The sequence below is a fragment of the Neopsephotus bourkii genome, unplaced genomic scaffold, assembly GCF_033783945.1.
Source record: "Neopsephotus bourkii isolate Nb327-2 ecotype Australia unplaced genomic scaffold, CSIRO-AGI_Nbou_v1 NB_1678, whole genome shotgun sequence".
NCBI lineage: Eukaryota > Metazoa > Chordata > Aves > Psittaciformes > Psittacidae > Neopsephotus > Neopsephotus bourkii.
In genome coordinates, this window is record NW_026902152.1 from 486,983 (window position 1) to 513,408 (window position 26,426).

Genomic DNA, 26,426 nt, shown 5'->3' on the forward strand with positions numbered 1-26,426 from the left:
TGCAACATGTTCCTCCTCCAATGCAGGGTCCCAGGGTGACTTCACAACACTTGTGTGCCTGTAGCTTTAAATTTGCTGATAAATAGCCTATGCACTCATGAATACCATGGATGTGGGGGAGGGAGAAGAGAGAAAGATTTCAGATTACAACAAGAGCAGCTTTTGTCACTTGATTCTGATGGTGTGAAAGGCAGTTTCCAGGCTCTCAGACTTGGGAAGAATATTTTCTGTTCCATTCCTGATGTGCTTGGCTGCCTTCTGCCAAAACCTGTTTTAAATCCATTAATGAAACTAGGCTGACTTTGCGTAACTTCTTAATTCCCTGGTGGAAAAAGGGCACTTGAACATATTTCCGGGAATGACAGACACCCACAGTTCCCACCATTGTCATGTGAAGCATTGCTCTCTGGCCAGCTCCCTCCCCAGGGAGGGAATATTCTCCCTGGAATATCACCCCAACTTGTCACTGATTGCTTTAGGGAGAACCCAAGAACTTGATGATACCTGCTTTTTTCTTTATACCAGCACCTCACTAGTAGCTAATCCCGCATTGCTGACCTGTTTGCATCCAGCTTCATACACAGAAGCAAGATCACACTTAGGCATGCTGGATCAGGTCTTGACACCCATCTGCTCCAAGGTCACGAACAGATCTGTTCCAGGTTGTAGGATGATGGGAATTATAAGAAAAGCTTTTTATTCCTGTACTGCCCTGTTCTAAAGAGATGCACATTCATGCCCTCTTCTCAAGACAGGAAGCACAGAAGAGCAGCAATGCATCCTGACACCTCCACGCAGTTAGGAAGAGCTGGGAAGAGGCTCCTAGCAGGAACTGAATTTGGCAGCTCCAGGACCAATCCAGCTTCCAGGAGCTGAAATAGTGCCCAGCGGAAAGCTGGCAGGTAGCTCTTTGCAGATCCAAAGGTAACCTGGAAAAGTCCTATGGGGGAGAGAAAGATCTGATCTACAGGACCACAGGTGAGCCTGAACCCGTAAAGACATACATACCCCTGTGCTGACATTCATATTACAAGCAAAGCCCACTTACTTCCACACAGCAACTCCCAGAGTTCACATGAAATGCTTTAAGGTTAGGGGCCCCTCTGAGTAGTGACGCGAGCTGTGCCTAGAAGAGATACCTGGAGAAAAGATGCCAAATGCTGCTCATAGACAAATCAGAATTATTCCAGTATATGAAAAGAAAACTTTCTTTCACAGGGTATTAAGGCAGTAGTAGACTCCATTCTTTAAAACAGTAAGTCAAAGAACACAGCAACAGCTAATAAAGTGGGCACCAGTTCTTGTCAGAGCAGCAGTATTTTTTGGCAGCAGTATTTTAAGGCTAACCTCCTGCTCCATGAACAGCAACAGCCTAAATGAGAAGGACTGCTGAGTCAACTTTCACTTTGGCCTTCACAATGTGCTCTGTTTTCCAACAGGCTATAACCTACCAGGGAAAGATGAAGTGGGCAGAAGGGGGTGAACATTAAAAACTTTGAAGAAATGCAGAAAGAACTATATGAAATTCAAGCCTCCTTTTAATTAAAAAGCTGAAGAAAATGATACCACAAAGTTGTGAGCTATGACTGCAAAGACCATGGGCACTAGCATGTATGTGACTCAAGTGATGCTCTGCTGGGATAAGAAATATTTTTTCTTTCAACTCTATACAACATATAATGTTATCCTAATAGTCAACTTAACGTAGATGCACATGTAGCAGCTTTCAGAACAGGAGATACTGCAAGCAGGCCATTGCCCAAAGGTCATGTCTAATTCAGGACCTTGTCTCTAGCACAGCCCAAGAGCATGCAACTAAGAAAAGATGAAAGTTCAAATGTAAAATGAATCTGCCTTGGTGTACCTTTCCTGCCTCAGGAGAATGAGATATTTAAGACTGAAGTTCCTTCACTGTTTAAATCCCATTCACCTCTTCACTGACATGGGCTCCAGCACTCAGCTGTTGCAGAGCTGTTTTAGCATGCGATGCTGGCAGTCAGGCTGGTTTCAGCTAAGTGCACCAAAATAGCTCAGCAGAAAGATCCAACAAGCATGGATGCAAAAGGAATAGCGGGAACACAACAACCAGTGGTCAGATAGTCTGGCTACAGTGAAGCCTCAGCCTGAAAGAGGTCCTGCACAGGACCACTCTGCTAACAATATCTTTTGCAACTAGCCAGAAGAAGCTTTTACGTTTAAATAAAGGACTTGGCAGAGAAAAATCACATCCTCTCATTTGCTCTCTCCACATTGAGTGAAACTGCAGCTGAATTAAGTGACTGGGTTACCAGCCCCCTTCCTGTCCCCCACAGCCTCTCAGTGTGGTTTGCTTTTCTACATGAAGACAGCTATCCTGAAGTTTTATAAGCTTGCTTTTCCTTTTCCAACTAAACATGCTAATGTGCTTAAACTCTACAGGGCAGTGTATGCAGCTGGCATACACATTAACTCATGACAACATGCTCCAATACCGCTACCTGATGCATCAGATGCTGAGACCTCTCTGGCACAAGACAAAAGGTGAGTCCTCTCCTGCACAGCTTTGTCTTGCCTGGATGAGTCCCAGCTGTGCTGTGATGTTCTCTGCTATCTCCATCAACGACTACCCCTGTATTTCGAAAACTTCTCTCAGCAAGAGCTAAACCCTACATGGGAACAGCCTGCAAAAATTCAATAACCATTGACTACTAGTTATGTTACAGACTACTACTACAGACTTACTACAACTAGTTAATGTAGAAGCTGGTGTTGAGATGCAGAACATATCCTACAGCCAGCTCTCCATCCTCACAGCAGAAGGGGAGGAAGGGGGTCTGCAATGCCCAGACAAAGTATCAGACCTCTGCTCGCTGCTCCGCAGCCAGCCTGCATGTCTCAACAGGCACTACCCAGCAAATCCTATTCGGAGGGAGCTTATTAGACTAGGCACAGCAAGGCACAAAGCCAGCTCAGATTTGGAAGCAGCACAGCTCAGCCTGCACAAAGGTCTGCCTTTGCCAGTAAGCCCTCCAAGAACTGGCAGGTACATTCTGCGTGGAGACAGCTCAGGGGTCCACGGGCCCCTGTTACAGTTTATTCACAAGCCACGTGATGGGTGCCTTGCTGGGGAAGGGACAAATGCACACACAAGAAATCCAGCATGGTCTGACTGTGTATTAACTCTGCATGTGGCTCCGAGCCCTAAAAGGACCAGAAAGATAATAAAAACACTGAAAGTTACTTTAAAAAGTATCTCAGCCCTTCTTGTGCCTTTTGGATGACTGTTCAGCTTGATTAGCTGATGGAGAACCATACAGCAGAACTACTCAGCATGCTCTGCACTGAGGCTCTAGAGATGATGACGACCTACCACATCCAATCCTCCATGCCTCCAACATTTCCAAGGAACAAAGTCTTCGCCTCTTCCTCCACAGCCATTAATCCACAGGTGTCTGGGTTACTGCGCAGTTGCTTTCTTCCCAGTTACATTACAAATCAAAATAGAACACTCTGTCAAGGACCTCTTCCCAAGATTCAGTATGAATCTTTCCCATTTTCAGCCCCACACACCCACAGCCTGTGGACTCAAGAGGACCCTGTCCATGATTTCTGCATCTGAAGCATGCTATCACTTAGCAATGCCCTTTCTTTTACTTTGTACAACACTGAATTCCCCAGAGCATTCAGCATAATCTCTGAGCTAATGCTTCAGGGCTCCCAGATGTCACAGCCACAGCCCTGTTATATTGGTATCAATATTTTAAACCAAAAGGCCTTCTTCCTCCAGCACAGTCCGTGTTTCCAGGTTTATAACAAAGAATAAAAAATAAATGCATGTATTCTTGGCTCAAGGTGCACATATGAAACCAGATTTACTCATGTATTGGCCAGAGAGCTGACATCCATCTTGACATTTATCTCCAAGCATGAGGAGCAAAGAAGAATCACTCACAGCTATACATCTCTGGAGTCTGCCCTTGGTCAAGCTGCTAAATGTCATAAATCAGGCACTGGGCATCCTCAGATACAGAGACAGACACCTAGAGAGAGCTGGAGAGCAACAGGGGCAGTGGCAGTCTCTTCTGAATTAAACAGGCATAAACACAACCGTGTCTTAGTGACACTGAAATAAAATACGCAAGAGCAGAGTTCAAGCAATTTGCTGTATTCTGGGAAGTTCTGGTGTATTTGTAACTACTTCAAACAAGTTGTTCAATAAGTAGTTGCCACAGTTAATTAACCTCAAAGAAAGGGGAGGATTCTTCATTTACTGAGGTCTTCAACTCAAGATAGCTGAAAGCCTTTACCAGAAAGGCCAAAGAAAGTGCACTGGTTTGGCAGAGGGTGGCTGGGGAGAAGCCCACTGTGCAGGAGTTGAGGCCAGATGAACTCATGAGCTTTGCCTTCAGCCATAGCAGTCAGGCAGAGGATGTAGCTGACAGTAGTTGACCAAGGAGCTGTTTTGCAGGCCTGTCACATTGGACATGCCCAATTCAGACAGGTGTTTCGGGGTTTGTTTCGGGTTTTTTGTCTGTTTTATTAAAAACTTCTTTCCGGGTACAATCAGGCTTTTCATATAGAACCCAGCAGACGCAAAGGTGACATGGAAAGCAAGTGATACAAGAAAGGTGACCCAGAAGCTTGGGTAACAGTTTTGGTATCTTCAGCACACATCTCAAACTCACTTCTTTTGGCTCAAATTGCCTAGAGAACAACGCTAAAGCCTGAGTCCCTCCTGCAAAGCATAGCTCCTGGCAAAGAAAGGGCACGGAGTTTTTGGATAGCAAAGCCCTCCCTTTATTTCAGGAACAGATCTGACTCCAAATAATTTCTAGTGTGACTTGGGCCCCTGCACTTTAACTGGTGAAAAGGTACACCAGTTGACTGAGGTCCCATCCCAACATAAGCAGGGTTTAGGATTCACCCCACTGAGCCCCCAGCTACCAAGCTCCTAGAGTTTCCAGTGGATGAAGGGCTTGGATCTTCTTCCAGGAGCCATCTGTCCTACAGAGCAGGTAGTGGCAATAAATCTGCATAGCATGAAGGTTTTTTTCCCCCTCCCTTTACTATTCCCAGCTATAAACTATGAAGCCAGTTCAGCACCAACAAATGTACAGGCACCCTCAAAGCTTTCCCTGTCAGCCTGAGCCTGGGATTGCTGGGAAGCCAATCTGACTTGCCTTGCCAGTTCTCTAGTTCAGGCTTGTGCCCTGTAATGCCCAGTACAGACTGGGTTATGTTAACTGGCCATCTAGGCTACAATAAGACACACGAGGTGTGGAAGGGGGAGGACAAGCACAGCAAATGGGAGAAGAGACAACTTCAGGGTTTGCTTTGGGAATCGCAGACAGAACATTCCCTCAGAGCTTCCAGGCTCCATTGGTTTGTAAGTTTGATCCAGAAAATCAAGACTTTAAAACTGCAGTGTCTGATCCAGCCACTTCCTTCCCAGCCTGTCACACATCAAGCAAAGTAGAAGCTCTGGCATAAAGACAAGTGCATGTGGGAATGTGCCAATTTCTGCCCAGGTTTTAAGCTCCAGGACACCACACTCAAGGTTTTCCACGACCTGTGGCAGAGCCTGCATGGATTTATATTCCCAGTCCTGTCAGTACTGCCTCATAAAGGAAAAGCATGGCCAGAAATCCCATGGTCAAAGACAACAGTCATTTATTTGTTTCCAGGTGTCCATGGTGCCAATGCTGTCTCTCCCAAGCTCCCCCAGACCGGACACAAAGTCCTGTACTTGTTAAAGATTAATTCAGCAGCTAAGGACAATGCAGCACAAACACGTACTGACCTCGCACAACAGGAGCACGGCACGTCATGGAGAAAGAAGGTATCAAAACTGAGCAAAGGATTCCTGGGTCACAGAGAGACAGGAAAGCACTCCTTGTAACAGCAGCTCTACCTGCTTCCCATCCAGCTCATCTAGGGTTAAGGGACAAGGGAGAAGGCAATTTTTCTCCCCAGGAGACAGCTGTTTGTAACAAAGGAAATTGAGGAGAGTCATCTCTGTAGTGTCCTTCAAAGAGCTATGACCAACAACCTCTTCCTAACGTTCACCAACACACTTTTACTCTCAAAGATTTTGGAGAAAAGTCTCCAAAGATTTTTTGAAAAACACAAGATACTCTACCCCTATAAAAGATTCAAGCACTGCACACAGCACTGACCAGGGGAAACCTGCTAAGCATCTTCACCGTCTCATAGGCATAATAAAGCTTCAAAGGTTTCTTAAGAGTCCTGCTAAATGCAGTGGCCATGAAACCATAAAGTGAGGAGGGAGACAGCTATCTTGTACAGACTACAGAGCCAGTCCAAAGCTCATGACCTGTTTTGTACCCATCTGTTTGCAGAGGCCATGTAATTCTCTACAAGGGGTTTTGCTTCCGAAACAAATGCTACACACTCTTCTTTGACTTTGGGAAGCAGAAAACAAAAAACAGCCAAACAGTGCTAGCGAGGCTCTTGAGTGCACACGTGTGAGTGGGAATGTGAGCCCTTCCAGCTTTCCAAAGGGCTCTTGCAAACAGCAGGGAGGGAGATGGGATTTTATACATTAGAAAAAAATACCGGTTTGGTGCTTGTCCTTAAAGTGAACGCTGCACAACAAAAGGCCCTGGGCTGCATTGTCTGTTTAGCATGTCTCTTATGCAAACCATGTGATGTACAGTGAGACCCCCCTGTTAGCAGGGAGTACATGGCAGGAACTGTTCCTGGCTGCATCACAGGTCAGAGTGCCGTACAGCATGCTGTACAAACCTTCATGTTTTTCTAGCCTAAGCAACTTTGCTGTGCATCATTCAGAGCCTAAGGCAAAGCCAAGGACATCCCTGCATAGCAGTCTCCAGAGAGTTAGAGATATAGTATATACCAGCTGCTTCCTCAGCCAGCCTGCAATGGGAAATGTGCAGGTCACAGATGAAGAGACAGGCACACTGCATACCAGCCAGAGTGTAACGAAACAGCAAGACCACACTGGAAAATTACTCTTTCAGTGCTGTCTCAAGGAAGTTTAATAATACCATCATTACACCTCTGCTGGGTTTTTTTGCAGAGCATTCCTGGGTGAGCTGCAGGAGCAGGGATGCAGCTCCAGATGAGTCAGGAAGGTTAGAATAGTGGTAAGGGGGGTAGGCGGAGACCAAGTTGCTGAATTCCCACTGGTTTTGCATTATGAAAGCCATGAGCTGCAATCAGCAAGCCCCTCTGTGTTCGCTTTAACCTGTCCTTGTTACTAAACAAGCAATTTCAACTGACTTCCTGACTCCATACATATATTGGCGACACACAGCATACTCAACCACAAGGCAAAACAGGCAAGCACCTGAAGAATGGCCATTTGATTTCTTCCAGTCAGTATTTTCTAAACTGTGTAAGTTTCTTGCATTCATAGGTGCTGCAAGCCAGTCGGCTGCTCTCAGGCCTGCACCTTAAAGGAACAAAACCCAGTAGATTTACAATCCAGCCCTGCACATGCCCAGGACTTGCTACTTCAAGAAATGCTGTCATTGTTCTCAGCAACAGGCATCTGTATTGTCCATAGGCTGCCTGAAGGCTCAGAGCAACAGTGCTGAAGTATGAGTTCCACAAAATAGTAGCAAAGCTGCCTCACACGACTGGATCAAACTCATATATCCACAGTTATTTGCTGATAATCCCAGACTGCTTTGGGTTGGAACAGACCTCAAAGCTTACCCAGTTCCAACCCCTGCCACGGGCAGGGACACCTTCCACTAGACCAGGTTGCTCCAAGCCCCGTCTAACCTGACCTTGAACACTGCCAGGGATGGGGCAGCCACAGCTTCTCTGGGCACCCTGTGCCAGGGCCTCAGCACCCTCACAGGGAAGAATTGCTAGTAGATGCTAGCAGAAGAGAGGGCACAAAAAGCAACTTCCCCTGGGATACCTCCCCACGCCCCTCCCCCCGACACCCCTACCCACCCCCCCCAAAAAAGGCAGTCTCAAACAGAAACTTCAAACAAATCAGTTCCCTCCATTCACCACCTCAGTGCGTACACAAGCATCTCACGCACGTCCTCATACACCCAGAGGGACGTCTGCTGCCAGCACAACATCAGTTATCTGCCTCTGCAGAGGGTCCCTTGGTACAGCAACTGCCCGAAGGAACGCGCTCGCTCTGCAAAGGCTAGGGCTCCGAGGCAAAGCAGACTGGGCTGTAACCCAAAACATAAGGAAGGCTTTGAAACTCCTTGGATAAGGAAATAAGGTATTCCACGGCTTGGCAGACTGGATTAAAGCACCCTGGAGAGCTTGAGACAGTCTGGAGATTGTTTAAGGTGCCCTTTCAGCTCAGCCTGTGCACCAGGTCACTCAAGGCACAGTGTTTTGCACAGGAATAATACGGGGAGTGCAAGAACTATGGGGCTCTGACACCTCCATACAAGGACAGTAATAGCCAAAGTGAACAGCAGCCATGCTAACCAACCTTATGGCCAGAAACCAGCAGAGAAAGTCCCCATGCCTGGAGCCAGACACTTGCTCAATCTCTCTCAGGCTTTCTCTGGACACAAAAGAGCATTGCAAGACAGCTGCCAATCAAAGGGCTGGAGCTCTGAAGAAAGACCATGTGCTCTTCAAGAGTTCCGAGTCACACCAACATCTCCTTTAAGACAAGGAGAAAACCAGCATTTTAGCTGGTAACTAACCCTAACTGCTTGACTTCACACCTTGACACAAAGCCAACTAAGCTGAGCACGCCTCTCTTCTAAGCCCAGTCCTGCACAAGGCTAAAAACCTAGCATGCAGATCAAAGTCTTGGCTAACAAATGTGCTGGAAAATATTGGTGTGCTGATTTTCCATGAATGAGGCCACCAGTATGTAATTTTCCGTGAATGAAGCCACTAGTATGTGAAAAGCCTGCAGCAACAGTATTGCATGAAAGCAGGAAGCATTGCTCTGCTCTACCACTGCAGCCTTACTTCTGGTTCATCTTTTACAAAGAATGATTCAGCTGAACTTCTTCCTTGACATGAGAAAAACGAGTGTGGGAAAGCAAGAGGATGTAACAAGCATCTGGTATGGGGGAGACACTCAAGGGACATGGTGCAGCTCAAGTTAATATGCAAGGAATCACTATAAAAGCAAAATAAGACAGGAGTGGAAACAAATCTTCTTAGTAGACACACCCACAAGCCATGGCACAGCTGGGAACAAGAGCTCTTCAAACCCAACTCTAATCCCAGTCTTTCACCATGAACCAAGGCTGCCCCTCACTTCTCACTCCAACCAGACCAAGTCTAACATGGGAAGATTCAGGGATTTCCCTCTGCAACCTAACAAGGGCTCTGGAATAAAAACACAGCTTGCTTCATTCACCATTAGCAGTTTATTTCCTCAATCATTTTCACAGAGGGGGAAAGAGAAATGTGCATGATCTAAGAGATGAAAGCAAATGAAAATAAGCCTCATAAAACCTGTGCTGCCCTAAGGGAAAACTGCCCCACCACCTTCATTGGGGAATTATCAAAGGCCCTAGACTGGTAGGGGGTTGTTTGTATTTTATAAGACAGATGCTTTAGAGATGTAAGTCCTCAAATAGCTGAGATTCCATTCTTCTGAACCTCAAACGAGACTAGAAAAAGAAACAGCTGATGCCACTTAGTCCAGCCCAGGGATCCAGCCTAGCCACATCAAGACAGAGGACTGAAGCAAGGCACAAGGCTGTACAGGCACTGCTCAACTTCCTCCCAAGGACATGTCACTGCCCCAAGCAAAAGCAACCACACCAAGTGCTGGCATGGCTGCAGGGTAGTGTGGAATGGAGCTAAAGAATCTCATTCATTTCTATTGCAAAAGAGAGGCTGGGGCAGAAGGTATTGACTCATTTAGCCTGAGAATAAGAAAGGATTGCTCCTGAGAGACCAGTTTAAAAGGGTGTTTAGTGCATGTTTTGCTTTGCGTGTGGGAGAGTGGGTATGAAACTTCCCACACTCGGAGCTCTGTTTCATATCGTAGAAGGCTTAATGTAAGCTCAAGAGCAAGAACTTCAGAGAAAGGGCAAAGACCCAAAATGGCAGAACTCTCCCACCCATAGCTAAGCTCAGAGGTGACTGCTGTTCGGGATAAGCCTGTCTGCAGGCAGTGGTCAGGTCCCTAGCACAGGATTCACCAGCAGTGTGGCCACGTTCACAGCTTGGACAGAGCGACTCACTTCACCTCTCAGCTGGATTGTGAAGCCCACACTAGTGCCCTCGCTGCTGCTCACCCTGCGGCAGCTGGAGAGCAGCATCCACACTGGTGCAGGCTCTGCAAGGGGTCTGGCTTCATGGGATGCTGGAAGCCTCAGTCCACACTGACATCAAGAAGGGAGGCAGATGTTCAGAGGATAAGGTTGTTTGGCATGCTTTACAAGTGTGTGGCAACCACCATCTTATTTACTACAGCTGATGGAAACCCTTTTCTTTAGTACTGAACCAGCCATCGTTCTTCCTAATGACAAACCTCCTCTTCCACACATACACACTCATCCCATGGGGTAATTAATTTCAGCCCCCCTAGCAAATCAAACCAAGATAATAAAAAAAAAAAAATCACCCAGCATCATTACCGTGCTGATTCAAGGAGGAGATACACGTAGCCAGATACCAGTAGATAGACACTAATAATGAATAATTAAACCAAAAATAAAACCAACAAAGGATCTAAGACCTAAAGAGAAATTACACACTTGGAACAGATACCACCACATTTACCTTTCACAACCAAAGTGTATGAACAGGAAATAAGAAAAACTAGCTCTAGGACACACGAATATTGCCCCTGGCCGTTCCATCGTGCTGTGCACAGAAAGACGTCATGTGCTACTCACACCCAGACATCTGGCTATGGTGCAAAGGGCTGGATCTCTCCGTCTGGGAGAACAGCACTCTCTGGAGCCCAGTAAGGGAAGCGCAGGAGAAAGCTGACAAGCCTTAGAATCACTGACAGACCTATTCTGTTGCTGAAGTGACTACTGAAAAAGCCTACCTCCAGCTTCCCCAAAGGTCTTGATTACTTGCTTTATCTGCACCCTTATTCAGCCCATACAAGCAAAATGTGCAAGTTTTAGCTAAATAGCTGCTTACAGTTGAGGCTGCGCTGAAATTGGGCTGTAAATTCCTGCTTTCTGAAGAGAAAAAGAGCCATGGGACTGCTGTGAAATGAAACTGCTCCCTGGAGGCATGTGAATGCTGCAGCACTTGCTCTAGATCTGAGGTTTACAGAAGCTGAGAGCCCCGTCCTTGTCTCACTAGCGTTCACTTCAGCAGTAATCAGTTTTCATCATGACAGCAAAGGGATCCATTTAGTTTGAGCCAACTCATGCAGAAAGAGCAGCTTTAGCAAGAGAAAGTTTTGGATGCAAAGCAGCTCCTAGGAGTAGCCAGGCTAGAGGGGAAGGTTAGCTTAGAAATCACAGTTATGGGTTGGGATGCTGCAAACAGGCTCCAGGTTCTCCCATCATCCCTATCCTCCCACAGTGACTGTCACCATTCCTCCTCCTGCTCACTGAAGGTGGGAGAGAAGCCATGAACAGACATCTTTCTAATGCTCTACTCCAACACTAGCATGCACCAGAGTAAATGACTTCTCAAAGCAACGGCCTGAAGCTTTTCATACCATTTAATGCTCAGTCCATACGAATTTCTCTACAGTAGACTAGGGGAGGAAAGCATCCACGATGGACAGGCCAGAGTTTATCTTGTTTCCTTTGTTCAGGGTCAGTATGTGTCTCTAGGTCAGAGCTTTCTTTCAGTGCCTCTTCCTGCTGGGTCTTGCACCCAGATCCAAACCCTTGCAGACCAAACTCAGCCTGGGGGTTGGTGAGCACCACACCTCCAGAACACTGTGGGAGTGGTGCCTTGCTTCAAAGGCAAATTTTACCCTGTGTTTATATCAGCCGACAAGGCATGAAAAGGCCTAGGAGGTCACACATCCACCACTGTAATTTCAGGCATGATCAAACAGAAAAGTGAAAGTGGGGCTGAGTGAGCAAGTCTGCATTTAATTACAAATGGGTTTGATAATAAGCAGAGGCAAGAACAAAGCAAGTGAAAAACCTTCCTTCTTCTTGCTGGCTCCTGTTCAGGCCATGTAGAAACAAATGCCTAGAGAAGAATCTCAAAATCCACCAACTACATTTTAATTTCATTTTCAGAACTGCTACAGCAGCACTGTTTCCTATACTGTGCTTCGACACAAATCAGGGACTGATGGGCAGCCAGCCGCCACCGACAATGCAGGGCTCGGGTCTTTGCAAGTATTTCTCAGGCTGGAGCTCAACACCTCAGTTGTGTCTCAAGTCACATATGCACAAGTACATGCACACAGTCATTCTGTCTAAGCTGCATGGAGGATTTAATTTGCTTTAACATCCTCTGAATATGAAATGATGGCTGCAAAACAGGATTACTAGCACAGAGGATGACTGACCGAGCCTGCAGGTCCTGCCTGGCCCAGGGAGGGGGCATAAAGCAGCTCCTACAACACCAGTGATGCCCACAGAGCTAACTGACCCCTGCATCAGGTCATGCACTTACAGCCAGTAGCTACTCTTGCTGCCCCCAGAAGGCCCTGGCGCCAACATAAGGATAGGAAACAAGCCCTAAAACAGACAGGCAAGAAGGCTTAGCAGGGTGAGTGGAGGGCTTCTTTTGAACACCAGGAGCTTTCCACCTATTTTTTTGTGACAGCAAATTAGAAGGGGTCCGTGGATCCCCTCATCACACCCAATATCCTAACAGCATCAGCAACAGCCTAACACAACCCAAGAGCATGACAGAAACACAAACGGAACACAGCATCAGCCTCAAACCCCTCCAACAAACTGACACCCACTGCTAACAAACTGCTGCCTAGCTGGATGTCACAGGGGGACACGATGGGAATAATGGGAAAGCTGGGAAACTATTGCATCCCTGGGAACCAAGGGCTTGTGACCTTTCTAGCAAAGCCTGCTGAAAGAACTGGGTGGGTTGTTTTGTACTCCTGGCTTTAATTACAGCCGAGTGTTTAAGTCATTCTCCTCCAACCACCCCCATATCCCTCACAAGCACAAATCTAGCTTTTTATAGCACATCCGGTATGGATGTTAAACACATTCAGGAAATGCACTCTCAGCCCCAAGCATCTCTTCCCCTGGACCAGTTGTGCTGCAAGGGTTTTTAATGTGGAGATGTGGAGCCGGATGTTTGGTTTTGTGATGGCTACTTTCCTGGATTACTTCTATCTGTTCAGAGAAGGAAAATTAAATAAATGCATGGTAGGCTGGCTGCATCCAGAAATAATGCAAGCTGCCTGCAAGGTGAAGAAAGAAAAGCCAGATGGAGAGGCCACTCTAAGCTGCTTGAATGCCCTGCACACAGGGCAAGGCTTTCTTTTCTCTTTTTCTTTTTTAGATAGCTGACAAAGCTGACAATGGCTCACAGCACAGTGGGTGTCCAGAGGCACATCTAGGATCTCAAATCACAGGTTTTTCACTGCCTTCTGTTGATGCTGCCCCAGACTGGGTGGGTCTTCTCCTGTAATGTACAAGGCAGAAATGCACTCTCTCCCCCAAAACATCTGTTTCAAGGGGCATCAGCAAAGAGCCATCAGGCTACACCAAGTTCTGTCAGTCCTCTGGTGCTGCTCAGACTTGTCACTAAGGTTTGTGGCTGTTCGCTCCAGAGGGGCAGGGCTTGGACAATAGCTGACTCCAAGTCTACAACCTGACCTTTGTAATTTCTGTAACACAAGGGGACTTGCTTATGGCTTTAAGAAACACTGCAAGCCTGCTAGTAATTCTCTCACCTGAAAATACCCTGGCTGACTTCCCATCTGGAAGTCCAAAGGCAAGCATGTTTGCTGGCAGCCTAAGGAATCAGTCTTGGATACCACCCCAAGGTAGAAAACTCCATGGAGCACTCTCACACCAGAGGGCACACACTGGTCAGTCTGGCACAGATGGTCTCCTGCTGAACCCTCAAGAGCTCTGGGCTGTTCCACATGTTAAGTCAAAACGTGACTGCTACACTTCAGCTGTAGTATCACTGCACAAACCCAGGACACTCTGCAGCAAGTTAGGAGACGGAAGACACGTGGGGCTGCACTGCATCAGGGTTTGCTGCTCTGAAAGAAGGTAAGACAAACAAACCCAGGGCATTTTTCCCGTCCCCTCCCTGCAGCGGAGCCACCTCATGTTCTGAGCAAGCAACTGTCAGTAGGACATCACACATCAGCAAACTGAACAACCACCTAATTGAGCTGCCTCCAAAATAATCACACTGGAGGAAAGTTAGAGTCCTTGAACTCATTATTTCTTATATAGATTTTTATTCCAGTTTTTCCATATTTGATATGGATTCTTCACTTCAGATACCTGCAGCATTAACTCAGAATGGGCTCTGGCTATTTCTCCTGAGCAACTAGACCTCCAGCACAAGAAGCCATGCACCTTGGTAATGACTAGTGGCGCAGGCTCACTGGCCACCCACCTCCTCCTCTGGGACAGTAAGATACAGGAGGAAACCTTGATCTCAGGTAGTAGGAAGGTGACCAGTTCATGGGGGCTTTCCCACTGGGCAACCAAACGCACCTGCACTCAGAGCAGCAGGGCATTTGCTGGGGGAACTGGAAAGCAGGTTTGAAGGGATGGGACCACCAGCAGTATGCACAGCAAGGAAGCGCCCCAGCTTCAGCTGCCACCCAAACCCCTTTTGTGCCAGCCCAGACTGAATAAAGAGTGCCCGTCCGGGTCAAGGCAAGTTTTCCAGCACAAAACCATGTAACACAACACTTAGGTTACAATTAATGCGCTCTGCAGGGACAAACCCTTGTGCAGCATGAACAGCAGCAAGACAAATATGCTCATCTACGCACTCATTCATCTCAAGGAACAGCAGCTGTCAAGTCACACACATACTTACTATGCTTTCATTGCCCTGATCTAACTACAAGCCATGCAACACTTAGCTGGAAAAATGAGTGACAATCTAGCTGCAGCAACTGAGTAACAGCTTCTCTTAGGGAAAGGCAGCCTGAACTCACACTGGAGAATTGCCCTTCAGCAAATGAGAAAAACAATGTATTTATTTGATGGGTGTTGTTTCTATGTGACCAAATAATATGCAGCTTAAATCTTTATAAATATAAATATAAATATAACTGACTTAAAAATCACTGTTGGAACATAGAAGCATCTCCTCTATTCCTGAGAAGCAGGTGATCTCCCAAGCTCATCAAGAATCACAGAGAGGCATGTCAGATGCTCAGGGGACCTGACTTCTTTGTATCTTTGACAAGCATGATAGTCTCAGAATTAGGTGTTAGAGCTTGAACAAAGTGACAGATCCACATTGAAATTATATCAGAGAACATGGAAAAGGAATCTCACATTCAAATGCTCCCAGAAAGTTTGTAAGAAGCCACAGTCCAGGCTGTCACGGCTTTTTATGGTCCCAAGAAGCACCTGTCAAAGGAACTGCAGACAATCCCAGGCATGTTCCTTGGCTACCTGCAGTTTCACCAGGCTGCTCAAGACATTCAAAACAGTATTTCCTTATTAGGCAGAATGATTTATGAGGATTGAGAAATGCAAGCCTGAACCTACAAAGTGAGTCATGGGGACTCATGAGTTGCTTCCCCCACTTCCCTACCCACCAACTGAAATCCTGTAGAAAACAATTACCCCTTAGCTTAAATACCACAAGCCTTTATTGTATGCTGAGTGCTGTCTTGCTCACTAAGGGTCTGTATCGGGGCAGAGAAATCACATACTCACCCAGACACTGTTGGGAGGGAAGTCGGAGCTGCTGACTGCCATTTCTCTTGCTGCTTCAGAAAAGCTTTAGCTTCTTTTGAGGTTGAGTCCACTTCTTTAGTCACTCTGTTAGAGATAAAGGAGACAAACCAGAGGATAAGGAAGAGCTGTACTTACAACAGCAAAAACAAAGATCCAAGGAAAAACAGAAAAGAGGTGCAGAAGTCCCCACACCACCTCCATCAGCTTCAGGCTGAAGAACAAGCATCTTGTTAAGATTTCATGCCAGTGACAAACGCTCTATAATCATAGCAGAAAAAAGGAAAAGAGTAGCTAATTAGAGCTGAGGGAGGAAGGGATTTTCTTTTTTTTCAAACAAACAGGAATGTTTGGTCATTCAAGCAGGCCTGTCTCACTAGCAGCTACTAAATGCTCTGCTCAGGTCACTGGGGGCAATTCCAGGCTCTTAACTGGGCTCTTGATTTCCTCATTTGTGGGTCAGTGAGGCAGCTCTTATGCCACAGCTGTTCTGCTACCCACATCTCACAGGCTTGGCAACATCTGCATCCCAAAACAGAGCACAGAAACTGGCTCCAGGCATGTGGAATGGGAGGAAAAGTTCTGACAAGGCGGAATGAAAAAATTTGCTCTCAGTTTCTACTTAATTTTTGTTTGAGGCCCTGAGGATGCAAAATACTGAACTTTAAAAAATACGGCACCCACAGCAAGGAATGTATTACAAACATGAGAACGAATCTCTAGAAAACACACTCAGTAATTAATAGTTAGAAAATCCCAGCTACCTTAGCCCCTCGTTTCCAATCACCTGCCTCCAGTGACACACTTTCCACACTCTCAGCAGCTCTTAATGAGGTTGTCCTGGTTTCCCAAGCTAATAATTTTGCTCCCTTGTTCCTTGATCCTTGTTAGTCACATGATCTGCCCTGGTTACAAGTCAGGCTAATCGTTGCTTGCCTCCTAACCCACCAACCCAACACTGCAGCTTCCATGTAGGAGCTGGCTGATGGACATGCGAAAACACAAGGAGCCGCAGACCCAGCAGGGTTACTGCTGGGTTGGGCTTCAACGGAAGCACTGCGGAGCTGTTTGTTAAGCCTGGAGGCACCAATGCCCTGAAATCCCACTTGCACACAACTAGTGCACCCATGTACCTGTCCTGACAGCATCTGAAGCAGCTGTTAGAGAAGGGAAATCATTTCTCCTTCTCTGCAGATCGCAAATTTGGTGGAAAAGGCATGTTCAGAAGTAAGAATAAATTCTTGTGCTGTACACCTCCTTCTTTGCCTGGTCCTGCCAGTGCAGATTAACCCCATTTCCCCTTGCACTGTCACTTGCCTTTCAAACTAGCAGCAGTCAAGGGGAGAGAGACAAATCCATGTTATGAATATTTAGAAGTGGGTGCTGATCAGATTGGAAAGAGGGGAAAAACAGTTTAGGAAGAAACAAAAGCCTTGCTACAGCACTGTCCCAATTTAGGACATTCCAAACACACCATTATAGAATCATAGACTGGTTTGGGTTGGAAAGGACCTTAAGATCATCTAGCTCCAACTCAATGCCATGGACAGGAATACCTCATACTGGACCAGGTTGCTCCAGGTCCTGTCCTGGCCTTAAACACTGCCAGAGATGGGGCAGCCACAGCTTCCTTGAGCAGCCTCTGCCAGCGCCTCACCAACCTCACTGGGAAGAACTTCTTCCTTACACCTAACTTGAACTTCCCCTGTTTCAGTTTAAAGCCACTCCCCCTTTTCTTATCACTACAGTCCCTGATGAAGAATCCTTCTCCATCATCTTTGTAGGCCCCCTTCAGATACTGGAAGGCTGCAATGAGGCCTCTATGCAGCTTCTCTTCTCCAGGCTGAACAGCCCCGGCTTTCTCAGCCTATCTTCATATGGGAGGTGCTCAAGCCATCTGAGCATCCTCGTGGCCTCCTTCGGACCTGCTGCAACAGCTCCATGTCCTTCTTATCCTAGGATACCAGAACAGCACACAGTGCTCAGCAACAGCAGTCACACACTAGAGGTTACTGTACATCCAGTTTCCTTCAACAGAATAAACTTGGTGTCTTTGTGCTGCAATCAGCCAGAATGCCCCACAGAGCTCCCCCAGGCACAAGTATCATGTTCCCATGAATACAGTCACACAGTCGATTTAGTATCAAACACAGCAGACAAAGAGCTGGTGCCACGTCCTGCCCAGCTGTGGAGCAGCACCATTTCTCACGCACTTTGCAGTGTTGGTTTCTGGCATGGCCTCCCTTTTCCCATCACCCCCTGCACTCTTGTGCCATTGGAGGCATGCAAATTGCACATGAGCAGTCACGAGAAACATCAGGCAGACCCTGAGCACACAGGAATTTGAGAGGCGCAGCATAGTAACCACACACCTGGAGAAAACCTTCTACACGGGCCTCAATACAGCCACAGGACCTGCTCCTGGGTTAGATCCCAGCCAAACCCTGCACGATTCTGGGACTTGAAGAGTGTAAGACCAAGAGGAGGGATTGGGAAAGGAAGCAGAAGTCAGAGAAAGCACACCATATCACTAACTCTGCTCCCACAAGCCTACAGGAATTGGGAAATTAAATAGCTTAACAGGGTCTGGACAGGCAGAATCCCAGGAGTGTTCATGGCCCAGATGGATGGGTCTTGGAACAACTTGGTCTAGTGGAAGGTGTCCCTAACTGTGGCAGGGGGTTGGAACTGGATGAGCTTTAAGGCGCCTTCCAACCCAAACCAGTCTGGGATTCTATAAATCGGCAGCAAGTCTTCAAAGCTTGTGGCAGAGCTTGGATCTTAACCTCATGAGTACTTTCAGCCTCCTTCACCAGCCAAGAGACAAAACTGGCCTATGTCTGTCCTACCAGTTGAGGTAGAAGATGACACCAAGCTATGATGGACATGAAAAATGGCTCCAGGGATTTGCCAGCCCGCAGTCTGACCGAATTAGCATGCTGCTGGTTGGACCAGCACAGTTCTTGGAGCAGAAAATCCCAGAAAAGGTGAGAAGGTAGAAACCTCTACCTGCTGAAGCCTCTCAACATGATGCACAGCCCTTCAATGACAGACACTTCAGCTTTGATGCTTGTGTCCTCCACCACCTCAGGGTACCAGCAGCAATGGCTGGGCACAGTATGTAACTCCCTTTTTGCTCCCTTTGGCCTACCAGCAGCTGCTTTAGCATGTATTTTTTAAGTTGTCCACTGCAGAAACTCAGCTGCAAAGCTGCAGGCAACCTGTTCCTGCAGGACTGGCCAGCTAGGGACAAAGGAATGCACCAGAAATGTAATTAGAAGTGACCTCTCAAGGCAATTTTATCACAAGAGCCACTTATAGCCTCATAGACTGAAACAAAAGCAGCTCTGAGGTTGGTCTAATGCCAGCAGCAACTCGTGAACCACTCCACAGGAGTGACAAAATAAAGAATTTTAAAAGGCTTTATAAGGTATTAATTCAGGTTATGCACATTCCAACCTTTTCCAGATCCCAGGCCAAGAAGAAAAAAAAAAATCCTCTGGTCTGCATTATTATAGGAGACAATAACTCTCCATGTAGAAACCAAAACATTTCATGTTCTTCATGGGAAGAAATGAGAGCCATTAATCCAGCTGGAAGAAATCACAATCATTACTAAGGAAAATTACAAGACCTTTCACTTTTAAATACTTGATAAATAACTATTTGCCTGACTGTTTACTGGGATGCTATTCACATATTGTAATCCAGGAATAAACACAGAAATAAGTATAATGTCAGGAACAAAAGAAGTAGCTACTGTCTTGCCTGCTTGCAGACCCCATAATTCGCACAGAAAACGGCTCACTCTCATCACTTTCCCATAAAGATTTCATTATAGTGCTATGCTACTAAATTGCATAATAAGACTTCCAAAACACAGAAGAGTTATTAATTTTTCTGGACTGTGCTGAAGCCTGGCACACTGGCAATGCTACTGTAGAACATGCTGTGCAACTGTAAAATAGAAAGGTCTCCCATATATACAGTTATTACACGGAAAACATGCTAGAAACGAGATCACTAAGTCTCTCTGATACTTACAGGTGTCCTCCTAACTTAGGATGCTTCATCTCTGAACAAAGCTCAAAGTGGTACCCGAGCATTTCAGCACACTCAAACCCACCCACCCTGCTGTTCTGGTCCCCAGGTATGGATACATTACTTCCAACTTCCACTCAAGAACTTGTCACCCTTCTTCCCTTCACCTTTTCCAACTGAAATGCTGTGATTTACGTGCATGGAAAAGGCCCAGTCATGCAGGCTGGGCACCAAAGCATGTGAAGAAACCCATAGGCTGTCCCAAGAGTCATTCCACAGAGCACACACAGTGCTGAACTGTAGCATCCTAATTTAAGAAGTGTTTGATCTGTTCCCAGAAGTCTGCATAGCCACCTAAGCAGCTACAGGGAAGGAGGAATACAGGCTAAAATGAGCACCCCATTCATATAGCTCTACCTAATCTACAGAAGGGGGTTAAACCCAAATTTTCATGCTTTGGCTCAGTGGCACAGCAAGCCTGATACACCAGCTTGTCTCCTGTGCCCTGGTCATACAATGGGTGCAGAGTTACCAGGCATGAAGGGGGTCCCAATCTTACACATCATACCATTCCTGCTCCCATGGCACACACAGCACCAGCACCCCAGGACTCACTCCAGTGCAGTGGTCAGGTGCCTCTGCTCTAGCACAGCTGAACCCAGTCCTGTCTGCAAGAAACTGAGCTAGCATAAGGGATGCCAAGGGTGCAGTGTCACAAAAGCGCCTGGCTCAGGAGCAAGGTGCCCTGCAAGCCCTTCCAGAAGTGCAACAGCAGGGAGGGGAAAAGGAGGCAGGGTCTTTGAGGCAGGACAGGGAAAGCTGGGAAAGACAAACAGCCACATCAGGAAGGCTTGCAGGCTTCTGTCCACAAACTGCTGTGTAATAGCAACCTTGTGCATCCCAAATGCCAAAATCCCTCCAACTTACACCCATGTGGCTCAACACAACTGCATTCTCCTCAAAATGCCTGATGTGCATCAAGCTGAGGAAGCATATGCTGGTATTGTGGTTATAAGGGGACTTGGAGCTGGTAGTTAGGATCCCTAACTGCAGCAGCACAAAGGTACCATCTCTTTTGACCATGCTGAGAAAGGGAAAGCAAGAGCTGAAGCTCTGGAAAATGCCAGCTCTTTGCCAGGTGTACTCAGAACACACAGTCCCCACTTGGGAAACCTGCCTCAGTTTAGACCTGACACAATTATAAGACTTTCCACATGATCTTAATGTTGTTAGCTCTGGGGAATCACAGATCAAGGTGGGGGGAAAATGAGGCTAATTATTTTTTTTTTTTTTTCTTTTTCCCAGTATTCCCCATCTGTGTCTAGCCTCATTAAACAGTCCTCCAGCCTTCTGGAATGATCACTTGAGAAGCAAGCAAAACTCTTCTACAGTTGTTGGTAAAAAAACCGTAATCCCTTCTGAGCCAAGAGGAATATTTTGTCTGAGTATTTCTTTGGTGGACTCTTGTGCTTGAGCTGCCATGTCCTGGGTAGCTTCTACAAACAGATCACAGAATCACAGACTGGTTGGCAGGGACCTTAAAGCCCACTGCATTCCAACTCCCTGCCACGGACAGGCACACCTACCTCTAGACCCAATTGCTCCAAGCCCAACCTGGCCTTGAATACTTGCAGATGCACTGGCAGGAGCTCCAGCCTGTAAGAGCCTGAAGCCAGAGAGTTCACTTGTTCAGCACCTTCCAGGAGAGAATTAAGTCCCTGCACAACTCAACCTTCAGGCTACACCTGCCCACTAGGTATGTATTTTATGCTGGATTGAATGGTGCAAAGCAAACAAAGCTAAAATTAACAGGTCACAGCACTTTTTTTATTTCAAAGCAAAAGATTTGTTTTCTCCTTTTCAGAAAAAAACACACCATTCTCCAAAGCTTCAAACCGGGTGGGAGAAGTTGTTCTCTGGGAAACTGAGCCTATTCCCTGAAGCAACACCAGCAAGACCAGGCTGGAGTGACTGACAATTTTGTGGGCTGCTTATCAGCACAGAAGCTTCTGGCTGGTCTTTAAACAGAAACCAATCTGATCAGAAGTCTCCTGATACCAGGCAAAGGAAACACTGCTGCCTGGTGCTGCTCCTCAGTGAATGCGTGCTCTGTCCAAGCAGCCAGCCGAGGCTGCACCTCAAACCAATTCATCTGGGAACAGATGATATTTTAATATCAATAGTGGATAAAAAGTAATTGTTGACATCCACATCCTGACCTTGTAAGCTTTGAAGGGAACAAATGCTCTTCCATCATCTCCTGCATAACAGACTCTGTGACAGATGTAAAGAAAACAGATGGACAGTGCTGCCACCTGAGATGCTGACCAAGCTGTCAGGCCCCTTTTGGGCTTCTGTTTGCTGCTTCTGCAACCAGCTCCCTAAATCCAAGAGGAAGTAGGACTGCAGTTACTGAGCTTCCACTGGGCCTTGCAATAGGTAGAGCACAACAAACATGGCTCTCTGGAGTAGCTGACTCATGGCCAGGGCCCAAGGCTTCACCTCCCTGTTGACTGAAGGTTATCCACCCCAGTTTTACATCTCTTCAAGCACTTGGTCTCTGCTTGCCTCTCTGGATAACTATTCCCTCAGCCAGCCCCATCACACTGCCTCAAAATCCACCATGCATTTAGCTTTTGTGGCACCCCATAATTTTTATTTTACCTACCAAAAGAATTAACTTCAAATTATGGTACACACCCTGAGTTGAGCAATCCATGTGAACAGATGTAGCTGCTGTATGTGTGAGCATGACAGTGCTTTGACCCTGGTAACTATAACTTGCAAGTACACCAAACACAAGATAGATCCCTGCAAGCCCACTGCTAAAAAGCAATGCGATGTTCACATAATGCATCTTTCCTCTTGCTGAAGGAAGGAGTATTAGAGAGTCAGAGGTACAAAATACACTTACAGCTATGAACACGGGACACAAAGGTTACACAGATCACAACAGGAGCCAAAGCACACTACAAAGCAGAAATATCCCCATGGGTAAAATCCCAGACTAAGTTTGACTTGGTTTGTAAAGTGTTAATGAGATAGTAAGACAGCAAACAGCTTTGCCTGCCCTTCAGGCTAACATAGAAATCCTCTTGCTTCAGAACTTCTTAGTTAACAGGAAGAAAAAAAACCAAAATCCACCTTGCAAGCTTCACTTCCCATCTCGGGAAACTCGAAGCCCAAGGGCAGCAAAGCAGCTCTGCCAGCATCTCACCAGACATCAAAGGCCCTTTCTGAGCCTGGAGCTGTCAGGAATGACACAGCAGCTTGGAAGCAAGGAAAAGACGGCAAGCAGCAAAATGCTTGGACTGGATCTGAGGCCCCTGCGATGAAGTCATGAACAGAGGGACAAAAAATCCCCTTCAGCAAAAGAACCCCTGAGAGACCTAAACAGGTCATAAGTGCCTTCTGTTTCCAGATTTTTAGAAGTCAGGGAATTGCCGAGAGCCACGTACAGAAATGCCTTCTCCCTCACTTACTGGGGAATGGTGGGATTTTTACTTACATTTCCATATTAACTATACACCATGCAGGCAGAAAGCACTTGGAAGAACATGAAGATGGGAGAATGCAGCTGGCCATTCAGTTCCCAATGCTCATGTAACCCCCAGATACCACAGGTTTGAAAGACCTATAAATGCCCAAGTTAATCTGGAGGCCAAGCCATCATTTTGGAGATGCTTTGAGACCCCTCCCACCTTTGGGGATCCCAGCTGAGCCTTCTTTTCCATCATACTGATTACCAGCAAAAACGAACAAATGAAACCAGCACATACCAGTTATTTCCTTAAAAGCGTCAAGCAGTATTAGAAGCGTAAGATGACTTTCAGGTGAACATCTGCTCCATCACTTTGGGGTTTTCAGAAGCATGGTAATAAAGGAACACAACAGGAGTCAGCATGTTGATGAATGCCAGATAATGAACTGGATGAAGCTGGCACTACTGTGTAACACTTTGCAAGTCACAGCCTCTCTGTGCTTCAGTTTCTCTCTCTAAGCAGAAGCCTCATCCGCACAGCTACTAACCCTGAATAGAAGCTGTTCATTAGACCATTCCCCTTCTCAAAGCACGTTAAGCAAACAGTAACATGATTTACTTTAGGAGTAAATGCTCTGGCTTAGAGTTCTGGCTAGGTTTGTCACTCTGTTTACAAAGTTTCCATTTCTGCAGCTGCCTCTGAGAATGGCAAACGCCTTGTGGGTGAACCAGCAGACAACACCCCTGCTCACACTTAATGACTTCATCCCTGAGCCACCAGCGTGCCAATCAGCCTTGTACAGCATTAGGATTCCCCAGGGAAATCTGAAGCACCAAGGAACAGATGCACACAGAGGAAAGGTTATCAAAACATGCCCCCAAGACCCTTTCATGTTTAAGCATCTTTTGAAAGGTAACATATTCACCTACTGGCTTCCAAAAAAAGCCAAAACCAACCAACCATAAAAAAATAAATCAATAGCTGGTTTTTAATAGTTGGTTTTAAATTTGAAAAAGCCAATATAAGCTGTGGATAACTGAGGCATGATCTGACTTCCAAGAGTAGCAATAGTTTAAGGACAGGAACAGGCTGACGCCTTCATTCCATTATGCCAAAATCTGCATTTTGATGCTTGTTTGTACAAAAGCAACCAGTTGCTTTTAGAACACCACCCGTAAACAGCTGTCACAGCGATATTCCATGCAATGCAGGGGGGTTTGATTTCTCTTATGGTCCCAGGGCACCATCCCCAGGCTCCTAATGCTCAGACTGAATTTCTGCAAAAATCTCAAAAGCCAAGGTTTTTGCACTGTGAGAGTCTCACATCACTGGAAAGTGGCTAGAATCCATTTCTCTAGAACCCCTTAGCCAAGAAGGGCTGAGAATACACCCTAGATGAACATCCAGCACCACTGTCACCAACATGAAACGAAAGTCCTCAGAGAGGCTAGGCTTTGGAGTGCCTTTTCAAGGGGCTACTGAAATTCATTTGCCTTTCCCTAACACTTTGTTGCTACTGTAGCCAAAGCACACCAAAATACAAGCAGTTTCTTCCTTTGCCCCTATTAGTTCCGTTAATTGTCCTCCCTATCTAAGCTGCAACACCCATCTACCTCACCTAGTGGAAGTTGTGTATCACTTGCTTATCCACGTGGAAAAAAGGCAGGGCTTTGCATATATAAGGCTTTGGAATACAGATCCTGGTAATGCTCACTTGCCTGATCACTCATATACAAGCAATACAGCACAGGCATTTGCAAAAAAAAAAAAACCCCAAACAAACAAACCCCCCCCCCCCATGTATAGAACATATCACACACAGATCAGCCTTGATCTGACATGTGCCACACTACCTAAAACCTCAGTGAGAGATGCACACCCAAACTACTGATTTTCCTCCTGATTTTAAAAGCAACTGCCCTTTATTCAGCATTGCACAAAACCACATGAGCACAAAACAAATGACCAATATTCACCCCAGCAAGAAGTGTGAGCATGCTGCCAACCCCTTCCTATTATTCATCCGCTGAGTTTCCCGAAAAGTGTTACAAAGTAAGGAGAGTTAAGGGTATTACATATTCTCAGTGCTAATTAGCCCAGCACATCTGACTGAGCCATGCTGAGACCAGAGAGCAAGAACAGAGACGGACAATTACACATTTCTAAAATTGCTCTCTGTGCCAGCTCTAAATCCCCAGACCTGTAGCAGTGAATTCCCTGCTCTTTTTACCCCTTTCCCCTTGAAACATATTAACTCCATCGGCCTCTCCCCACTCTGGCTTGATGCTTGCCAGGAAGAAGCAGGAGCAGCAGCTTCTGTCTTTCCAAGACAGCTAACCTTAACTGTCTTGAAAGTAAAGCAATAAAATAGGTATTAGTCTCCCAAACTCCTTGGCTTACATCCCCTTTATTTCCCAACTTTGTCACATTTGGCTAGTCTCAGCTGTCTCACAAGGAGCAGAGAGGACACCACAGCCACTGAGAAGGAAATCAGAGGCTGAACAAGTACTTTGGAAAGCTCAGGCTGTTCTCAGATGTCTGATCTACTTTTCCTGATGCCATTTCCACCTACTCTCTCCTAAAAATGGCTGGAATCCAACAGGTTGAAGCTCAGAAGAGGACAGCAGATCTGGGGTTAGAAACATTGAGCAGTTTAGAACATAGATGCTTGTTCAACAAGCACATAGATGAGCTAAGATTAAAAAAAGAAAATCAGTATTTCAGTAATGAGAGGCAGCATCAAGAAATCCCCAAGAAGTTGCATCGTACAACTGCAATAAAACTGCGTAAACTGAATCATAACCCCAGCACTGCTGCACACAGCTAAGCAGTTCTTGCCCTCAGGGAATAGATCAGCCCTTAACCAGCTCTGCACAGCTCTCTAGGGTAGCTCACCAAGGTGAAGAGTCCAGCAGCACAGCTCAGGCCACAGACTGGGAACAGACCTCACCACCCCACTCAACCAGGCCTAAGCTAAAGGATACGTTGACCTTGATGACTTTGTGGGACACCAGAAACACCAAACTTTGGCCACGGCCTGTAGCCCTGCCCACATAATTCCTGTTGTCAGTATTATTTCTGTACAAAGGATATCTGTAGTATTTACTGAGAAAGGGCTTTTATTAGCACAGGAAAGCCCCCT

The 26,426-nt window shown here is 46.3% G+C and overlaps 1 protein-coding gene across 1 annotated transcript in view; it reads right to left on the reverse strand.

Annotated features, from left to right (window-relative positions):
* CFDP1 (craniofacial development protein 1) overlaps positions 1-26,426 on the reverse strand; it is a 66,851-nt gene that overhangs the window by 30,693 nt on the left and 9,732 nt on the right. The window contains exon 5 of the mRNA XM_061375834.1: positions 15,744-15,848. Coding sequence (XP_061231818.1) covers positions 15,744-15,848 — 105 coding nt within the window. The remainder of the gene's footprint in view (positions 1-15,743; positions 15,849-26,426) is intronic.